This window comes from Chiloscyllium plagiosum, chromosome 8, assembly GCF_004010195.1.
Source record: "Chiloscyllium plagiosum isolate BGI_BamShark_2017 chromosome 8, ASM401019v2, whole genome shotgun sequence".
In the NCBI taxonomy this organism is placed as follows: Eukaryota; Metazoa; Chordata; class Chondrichthyes; order Orectolobiformes; family Hemiscylliidae; genus Chiloscyllium; species Chiloscyllium plagiosum.
In genome coordinates this window covers 103,734,531-103,744,684 of record NC_057717.1, presented here as the reverse complement: position 1 = coordinate 103,744,684, position 10,154 = coordinate 103,734,531, and the positions used below count along the sequence as shown (strand labels likewise).

Here is a 10,154-nt window from a genome sequence, read left to right as displayed (position 1 = left end):
CTATAGTGTTCCCAGTCAATATTTGGATAGTTGAAGTCTCCCATGACAACTACCCTGTCTCTCTCACTCCTATCAAGAATCATCTTTGCTATCCTTTCCTCTCCATCTCTGGAACTATTTGGAGGCCCATAGAAAACTCCCAGCATGGTGACTTCTCCTTGACTGTTTCTAACCTCAGACCTTTTTAAAGTGCTCACAGTCGGTTACTAGTGAAACAACTGACTGAGAGTTCTGGACTGACACTGAGTGACCCTGTACAGGCTGTGGTATCGAAACCAGATGTAGCGTGAATGAGTTTGAACTCCATTTCTGGCCCATGCGATAGTGTAGAAAATGTGGTCACTGAGCGGCACAAACTGGACAGCCCTGTCCTTCCAGTGCCTGTTGAACATGGACTAAATCACCCTGTTTAATAAGTTCCTGGTTTAAAAACCACCTTCATTCATTTCTGTTGCCTGCTCTGTCGAATCCTACAGCCCGGAGGACTCAACATTGAGTTCTCCAATTTCAAATAACCTCTCTCCCCATCCCCCGATTCCCTTCACAGCCCCTCCCTCCTTCCACTGCTCCCTGCTACCAACCGGATTCATTCCTCCCATTGACCAACCAGGTCGTACCCTCTACCTGTCTTCAACCTATCCCCAACTCACCACCCTGCCCCCGCCACCCCCTTTATCTGCAGCTCCCCACACACCCACCCCCCAGTGCCGAAGAAGGGTTATACCCGAAATGTCGACTTCTGCCCCTCCTGATGCTGCCTGGCTTGCTGTGTTCTTCCAGCCTCCTGCCTGGATATCTTTAAGTGACACAGTCTATTGGTATATCTTTAAGAAACACAGTATGTCATTTTAACTTTAAGAGACATAGTCTGGAGCACAGTATGGTGTATACCTTTAAGAGGCATGCTCGTGATGTTGCACACTGCATCATATCATGGGACCTAGATGTCAAAGGATCTCCCGACCCTGTAGCTTTGGGACTAGGCCTTTACCTGACAAAAAGGACTCAGAGTAGCAAGATACAATCTGTACTCCATCTTAACTCTGATGACCTGAAGCATGGCATGCTGCTTGGTTGTAATCAGTAGCTTATCAGCACAGGCCCGTCAGTGTAATGGCCGTATATTGGATAAAATCACTATGGTCCCATCAGACCATAGCACTGCTCTCTCATTAGAGAGAGAGAGAGAGGTGACTGGTGGTGGTTTAACCTGAGGGTCACCATGCCTCAGGCAGAGAAGGAGAGTTTTTCATGGTGACCTCAGCCGGTGTGGGAACTGAACCCACACCGTTAGCATCACTGTGCATCACAAACCAGCCAGCTGAGTTAACTGCGGGAATTGCACCCAGCTGTGGAGTTTAACTACTCTCTGAAATGGTTCACCAAGCCATTCAGTGCAAGGACAATGATAGACGGGCAATGACTGTTTGTCTAACCAGTGGCCCCCACATCCCTTGAAAGGAAATAGAAAGGGATGTGGGCACGGCTGCTTCTCATTGCTCTTCAGAAGTAAATGATGAACTGCTTTCTTCAGCTCCTGCAGTCCGTTGGCTGTGGAAATGCAACTACGGTTTGTAAAGTTTTATTGCTTTACAAAATGCCTTACAGCCAATTCAGTGTCACGGTTAGAGTGCTGTAATATAGGAAACGCTGCAGCCAATTTCCTCACAGCCAGCTCTCACACACTGATAGTGACCAGTTTGCTGAGTGTGGACTAGACGATAAATATTGACCATGACACCCATTCTCTTGTTTTTCTGTGAGATGGGGATAAAATCACAGTTAACACTGCATGCTGTTGGTAAACGTACAAATGAGGAAACTCAGGGGGCCAGGTTGCATTGCAAATCTGCAGAAATAGCTTCTCGATTTTACAATGCTCCACACTTGGCTTGCCACCATCTTTTGTGGTAAAGCACCTGTTATTTTTAAATAATTTCAGCATTAATTGTAGAAATTCCCTTGAGTATGTTAGGGCTCATACTAAATAGTATTGATATCCTATTCATGATATGATAATTTAATGCAAAACCACTCAAACTAATTGGTACGTAGAGGGAACAATTTAACCTGATCAATCTCATTACCTCAGCTAGTCAACTTTTCCTCGTTAAAAAAAAATTACAATTTTAAATTTGGGGTGGCATGGTGGCTCAGTGGCTAGCACTGCTGCTGCTGCTCAGCATCAGGGCCCCAGGTTCGATTCCACCCTAGGGCACCTGTCTGTGTGAAGTTTATACATTCCCCCCGTGTCTGTGTGGGTTTGCTCCAGTTTCCTCCCACAGTCCAAAGATGTGCAGGTTAGATGGCTTGGCCATGCTAAATAGCCCATAGTGATAGGTGCATTAGTCAGAGGGAAATGGGTCTGGGTGGGTGACTCTTTGAAGGGTTGGTGTGGACTTGTTGGGCCCCTGTTTCCACACTGTAGGGATTCTAACTAAAATACTTTGATTATTTTGTTACTTTTACGTTCTGTCTCTTATTTCTCTCTACTCATTCATTTTCCTTCTCTTTATTTGTGTTTCTGGAATTGAATTCGCTTTAACTCCCTTGTTTCACAATCCCTCAACTGAGTTTGCTGGCCAATTTGTCACATGGCTGTTTCTGGATGTCTTAATTTATGCACAACTTTGCCCAGAGTTTCCAGGTACAACATTGGCTGCAAATCATTGCGTGGAGTCATCTTGGAGTTCGTGAAAGCTGCTATAGAAATGTAAGAATTGCTTTAATATCCCATAACGTGGCAACCTAGTGAGTCTGATTAACAACATAACACTCGATTGGAGTTGTAGCAACCAGCTTTCGGTGGATGCGTCCATTGCGATAAACAATTTGAGATGCAGTTTCGGTAACTGTAAATGGTCATAGAAAGAAAACATAAGGGCCAAGTCTTAAAGAAAGAGAGGGGAGAATGACATTTCTCACAAATGTCCTTTCTCAGGGCTGATTCTAGCTTGTGTCTTCCTGTGCACCAAGCTTTCCGAATGTGAGTGAGTCAGAACCAGACTGGGGCAGCGTCAAATCCAACTGCCCTTAAGGCAACTTCATTGGTGTCTTGCTGCTGGTTTCTCAGCATGGACCATGTAACCCTTTGACTTGATGATTCCTCTCTCCTTAATGACCGCTGAGTATCGAAGGATCCAATGTGGTACCCACTCATCAGCACGAGGGTCCTGCAGACTGGTACGCAGGGCTTGCTGGAAAGATCCCACTGGGAGGATATCTAGACGGATGAGACCACTTTTGTAAATCTGCATTCTCGATGAAAGATTCACTGTTTGTAGCATTTCCCCAGCTCTCCCCCCACCCCCCCACCCCACTGTAGGGTGGCGTTTCTTGCATTCTTCTGGGGAAGTTTGATCCCATTGATTTTCTGACATGTGATGTGACTGTCATTTCTAAAGGAGGATTCCTATTGATTGGGAACTTTCTGGGACTGACCAGGAAGTCTCCAGGAATAGGAGGATCATCTCCATTGACAACAGCAATAACCAGGGGGAAAACAACAATGCGCAGGTGATGAGTTGTACACAACTCGGAATTTGAACTCTGCCCCTCTCGTTGCACAGGTTCTGCCAAACCTGCTGAGTTTCTCCAGTGTCTGTTTCGGAGTTCTGTTTATGCTGTGTTTGGCTTCGATTTGAGGCAATTAAAGATTTGAGTTCCTCTTAAATTAAAGCAAAAAGCTATTGATTTTATTGTGCAGATACTGACTGTAGTCCTTGGGCTGGGGGAGGGATGATTGGCTTTGGGCTGTCAAATCATCGAATCCCGGCAGGATGGAAGCAGGCCTTTCAGCCCATCGAGTTCACACCGGCCCTCTGAAGAGCATCCCACCCAGACCTACCCTATCCCTGTATTCCCCATGGCCAATCCACCCTAACCTGCACATCTTTGGACTGTGGGAGGAAACCCACAAGGAGGATGTACAGACAGTTGCCAGAGGGTGGAATCGAACCTGGGTCTGTGGTCCTGTGAGGCAGCAGGGCTAACCACGGAGCCACCCAAAGTCGCCCAGATTGCAACAAATGGATTTTAACAGCTGGCACAGAGGTGATGGGCCAAAGGGCCACTTTCCATGCTGTAGAAACTCTCTGACTCTGTCTTTTAGCCTGTCATGCCCACTCAGCGTCCTCCAGGTTTCACTAAGATACCCCCGACACTCCAATGACTACAGAACCAACCCTTTCCTACCAAACTAATCCCTGAGGAACCAGTCGAGTGAACCTTCTCTGAACTGCCTTCAAAGCTGCACAGTATCCCAGGGCAAACAGCAGCCAATTAGCCATCTCTCAGACAACACCAGGGACGATGGTGATGTACTGGCAATGGCACAAAGTCAGTGATTTTTAGCTTAACATTCTGTGGGGCATCGTTTCGAATCCCGCCCAGGGGACTGCTAAGCTTTAGATTTCATTCATAAATGTTGAGTTAAATTCAATTAATAAATTTGCAATTAAAAGCAAACCCATTGTTGCAACTGCTTAGTTCTGATGAAGAGTCAACAGACTTAAAGCATTAATTCTGCTTTCTATCCACGGATGCTGCCAGACCTGCTGAGTTTCGCCAGCAATTTCTGTTTCTGTTTTGGATCTCCAGCTGTTCCCTGTTTTATTATTATGTTGTAAATGCTCACCTGGGTTCACTAATGGGGAAGGAAATCTTGGCCTCCCTAATCTGTCCTGGCCTACATGTAACTCCAGACCCGCAGGAAATGGGGTGGACACTTCACGGCCCCAGAACACAGTCGTGGGCAGTGGGGGATGGGTTATAAATGCTGATCATGTGAGCAGATTCCTGCCCACTGATTGGAGATTGCTGTCTGTCCCAGCAGGACCCAGCACCCCCTCCCCCTCAACCCAGTCCCACCACCTCTCTGGAGGATCTACCTCAGGCTTCCAATTCTGTCTCTCCTGGCCGCACCCCAACACTCCCACTACCGCTGTCCAAGCTGCCCACCCTCACTGTGCCCACCTCCCTACACTCATTTCCCAACTGGGTAAATGGCCACAAGGTGGCACAGTGGTTAGCACTGCTGCCTCACAGCACCAGGGACCCAGGTTCGATTCCAGCCTCAGGCAACTGTCTGTGTGGAGTTTGCACATTCTCCCCGTGTCTGTGTGGGTTTCCTCTGAGTGCTCCAGTTTCCTTCCACAGTCCAAAGATGTACAATCTAGGTGGACTGGCCGTGCTAAACTGCCCTGTAATATATGGGTTAGCAATAGTTAAAATAAAAGCCATGCAGGGCTATGTTGGGGGTGTGAGACTGGTTGAGATGCTCTTTGGAGGGTCAGTGCAGACTCAATGGGCCAAGTGACTGCTTTCTGCCCTGTAAAGATTCTATTCTAACCCCCCCCCTCTCCTACTCAGCCTGCAGCTTGGACACTATGGTGTTTCAAGTCCTTGATATCTAAGTTCCTCCCCCTCTCTGCTCCCCCGGAACCATTTTCTGAACTGTTTCACCTTCTAAGGGAGGCTAAGACTTGGAGAGGTTGTTTAAAAACCGGGGGGTCCATATTTAATATGGAGTACTATCTTTCCCTCTCAATTGGGTCTGTAGAATTCTCTCCCCGAGTTGTCGGGGGCTGGATCACTCAAGTAGGATTTGAACCCGAGCCACTCTGTCAAGGGGGACACATGTTGATGGCTATCAGAACCAGAGCAGGAATTTCCACCTCTAACAGTCAATCCATCGAGCCAACGGCCTGGAATATTGTTCAGATCATTGTAGAAACTGCCTGGAGAAAGCCCTGAACAAACCGATAGCTTACCTGCGGGGTCATTATGGGTCAGCAGTTGGATATTATTGTCTTTGGCGAAGGCAGCCAGGTCAGGTGGTATTACACAGCAAGAGGCCAGGTTCACCTGATTACTGCTGGGTTGTACCTGGGAGTAAAAATATCCGGGTTAGATCAGGCAGCTGAAAACATTGGGATTCGATGTGACTGATAAAGCTACAATACTGTGGACGCTGGAGATCTGAAAGAGAAATCAAAAGTGCTGGAGAAGCTCAGCAGTAGTCTCTGTGGGTGGAGGAAGAGAGGTAATATTTCAAGAATTTTTCCGTGAGGAATGTTAACTCAGTCTCTATCCTCTCTCTCTCTCTCTGCGGATTTATTTCTCTCATATTTATCTGCTCCTCTCTGATTGCCTTCACACCCTTCCTGTTGACAGAGGGTGTGGATGGATTCAATATTTCCTGCTCCGAGTGGGGACTTGATAAGAGAGAATATGCAGGCTTATTCAATTACAACATGTGTTACACTGAATCTCAGTCCACATCAACACTACATACTCACACACATACATACACACACACTCTCTCTCTCTCTTTCTCACACACACACACACACCCTCTCTCTGTCACACGCTCACACAAACACAGACACTCACACAAGCTTTACATACTTGGTCACATACACACACACACACTCATATACATGTGCACAAGCACTACACATTCTCACCCCACTTGTTCACACACACACTACACATTCCCACACACAACACACTCTGCACACTTGCACACACACACTTGTATGCACACTACATAAACGCACATACATATATGCATACACAGACACACATACATGCACACAGACTCGTCGACACATACACACGAACATATACAAATGCATGCACAGACACACACGCATATGTGCACACACATACCCACATAGACAGGCATATGCATAGTCAGACACACATGCATATACACACACATATACAAATATACACACACACTCGTGCAAACACACAAACAGTCCTCACACACACAGATGCATGCACACTCTCTCACACATCCACACTCATACACACAGACACACACGCACTCTCACGCACAAGCACACAATCACTCACACAGGCATGCATACACATGCACCCACACACACCAACACTTACACAACACTTTACACACTTGCTGACACACATTCACATACATGTGCACACCCACTATACAATCACACACCACTGTCTGTACACTCCCAAACACAACACTCTACACACTTGCACACACATATATGCATGCACAGACACACATGCATGCACAAGACTCACTGATACATACACATGGACACATATGCATCTGCATGTACATACAGGAATGCACAGACACACATACATACACACGTACACACACTTGCCCACATAGACACGTATATGTACAGTGAGGCACACATGCATACACATACATACACTCACACATGTGCGCACACACACTCTCTCACACAGACAGTCACACACATTCATACACTCACTCACACACAGAGACACAACGATTTTAAGCTGTTTTGGTTCTGCGGCTGCCATTGCACCTGATGAACAGTGCGGTCAGATCAGGGATTGAACCTGGAGTCAGCCTGACGTGGGTGGCTCTGTCTGTCATTCTGGAATCCTCGATGTTTAATGAAGGGACAGTGCAGCAGCAGACGGTGATGTGATCACTCACTCTGTTGGCGATGTTGAGAGAGGAACAAACACTGGTCAAGGTGAATGTGGCTGTTCATCTCCCAGTGGCATCATTACTCAGGCCAAGGAGGTCCTGGATTTCACACCTCATCAGAAACCCAGCATATCTGGCAGTGCAGCAGTCCCTCAGTAATGCAGGGGATGCTCAGGCGAGAGTTTACACTCTGGAAAGGGACACATGCTGAGCTTTGACTGAAGTCCTCACCGGTGATGGAGTATATCCACCTAGGTAAGGAATTGGGGAGCTGTAAATGCAACAAGGCTTCGGGAGAATGGTGACGGAAGAGAAACCGGGGTGAGTGGGGAGGGGTGTGTGTGGGGTGTAGGGGTGGGGAGCATACCTGAGCGTGTTGGCACAAGGCCTCCAGCACTTCCCGGTCCAAGTCTGAGACTCCGATGGATGCAACCTTCTGCCCTTGGACCAAGACCTCCAGTTCCTTCCAGTAAGGCATCAGGTCCTCCAGAGTTGGCCGGTTCTCCTCCGACAGGGCCACAACTGAGAGAATGACCGAATCCAGCTGACTGACCCCGAGCTCCGAGCAGGCTGTAATTGGAAAGGGAAAAAGGCCCTCTGTAATTCCATGCTTCCTGAATTCGGAATGACAAGTCAGTTGGATCTTTAGTTGCCCAACCTGTGCGGCATGGTGGCTCAGTGGTTAGCACTGCTGTCTCACAGCACCAGGAACCTGGGTTCGATTCCAGTCTCGGGCGACTGTCTGTGTGGAGTTTGCACATTCTCCCCGTGTCTGCGTGGGTTTCCTCCGGGTGCTCCGGTTTCCTCCCACAATCCAAAGATGTGCAGGTCAGGTGAATTGGCCATGCTAAATTGCCCATTGTGTTCAGGTTCGGTGCATTAGTCAGGGGTAAGGGTAGGGGAATGGCTGGGTTACTCTTTGGAGGGTCGGTGTGGACCCGTTGGGCTAAAGGGCCTGTTTGCACACTGTAGGGATTCTATGATGATGGTGAACAGACCCCTGAGATTAAGGGAAGTTGCACGTTGGTGGATGGTGAACAGGGCTTATGCTTAAAACATTGACTCTCCTGCTCTGCGGATGCTGCCTGACCTGCTGTGTTTTTCCAGCACCACATATTTTGACAGTGAACACCAGAGTTTAGGACCCACCAGAATTACATTTGGAGGGGGTCCATGCTGAGGGGGAGAATCTGTAACTGAACCCCTCCCCCCACCATTCTTGATACATTTAGGAGGAGATTTCCAAGGACTTGCTGGCAACCGCACAACACAGGGTGATTGCTAAGGTGAGTGGCAGCGGATTCCTCTGGGGTCGGAGCACCCACAGCTGAGGAGGATGCTCATGGAGGCTGAGGTTGGAGGGAACACTGCTGGCCCAATAAGGTGCTGGAACAGGAGAACCATTTCTAACCTTCAGCGAGGATCTGGGACATGTGCTGAGGGACCCTCAAGGAGTCATGATTGGCCCGACGGAGGCCATTCAGCCCGTTGAAGGTAACGGTCACCGGACAAGAGAGGTTGCACAGCAGAACTTTATGCCATATCCACGACCTTTTCTCTGCGTTTTCCCAGGCAACCACAGTAGCCCGCCTGTGCACAGCAGGATCCCAGACACAGCAAAGGGCCCGGTGTGAAGAGGTGTCAGGTCATGAATGCGGCCCAGGGGTAAAAGCGAGTTCTGGGTTCACATTGAGATGGTGACTCTGCTGCCTGTTATCCAGGAGCAGTTGGATGGGAGCTGTGGGTGAACACCTTGGTATAATTTCCCAGCACCAGCTGCAATGTAGCCCTCTCCCAGCAGTGCACTGGACAGGGAGGTTAAACCCTGTGCTCAACTCTGGAGGGAAGGCTGAAGAGACATTGTCTTGACCATGTACACCGTTATCAACAGCATCTCAAAGAGAAATCTCAGGCAAATCCTGCAGATTCTGGGAAATTCATAGTAAAGAGCTCAGTTGTAATGTCAATGTCTCTGACAGTCCCAGACACACAAAACAGACAGAGGACAGACCCCTCTCTTATGGTTCTCCCAACTGGCAATCTCACTTACCACACATCACCGCCTCCTTAACAGTCCTTAAGTCAGATTGACAGATGAACAGTTTGGCTGTGGGAAGGAGAAATATGAGGTCAGGAAGTACAAGCAATTAAAGTAAACAGATTCCTATCTCAGTCAACCCCTCCAGCCCTGCACTCCTCTCTATCTCTGTAACCTCCTCCAGGCCCTACACCCCCTCCCTATCTTTGAGGAGTGCCAGATGGAGTTTAATTTAGAAAATTGGAAGGTGCTCCATTGTGGAAAGGCAAATCTGAGCAGGACTTATACACTTAATGGTAAAGTCCTAGGGAGTGTTGCTGAACAAAGAGACCTTGGAGTGCAGGCAGTGGAGTCGCAGGTAGATAGGATAGTGAAGAAGGCGTTTGGTATGCTTTCCTTTATTGGTCAGAGTATTGAGCACAGGAATTGGGAGGTCATGTTGTGGCTGTACAGGACATTGGTTAGGCCACTATTGGAATATTGCGTGCAATTCTGGTCTCCTTCCTATCGGAAAGATGCTGTGAAACTTGAAAGGGTTCAGAAAAGATTTACAAGGATGTTGCCAGGGTTGGAGGGTTTGAGCTATAGGGAGAGGCTGGACAGGCTGGGGCTGTTTTCCCTGGAGCGTCGGAGGCTGAGGGGTGACCTTATAGAGGTTTACAAAATTATGAG

General features: G+C 48.1%; 1 protein-coding gene across 1 annotated transcript in view; it reads right to left on the bottom strand.

Annotated features, from left to right (window-relative positions):
- Window positions 1-2,708: 2,708 nt before the first annotated feature.
- LOC122552377 (glutamate--cysteine ligase regulatory subunit-like) overlaps window positions 2,709-10,154 on the bottom strand; it is a gene marked incomplete at its 5' end in the record, with an annotated part of 11,695 nt that continues 4,249 nt past the window's right edge. Inside the window, 4 exons of the mRNA XM_043695126.1 lie at window positions 2,709-3,223; window positions 5,772-5,886; window positions 7,812-8,014; window positions 9,495-9,551. Coding sequence (XP_043551061.1) covers window positions 3,045-3,223; window positions 5,772-5,886; window positions 7,812-8,014; window positions 9,495-9,551 — 554 coding nt within the window. The remainder of the gene's footprint in view (window positions 3,224-5,771; window positions 5,887-7,811; window positions 8,015-9,494; window positions 9,552-10,154) is intronic.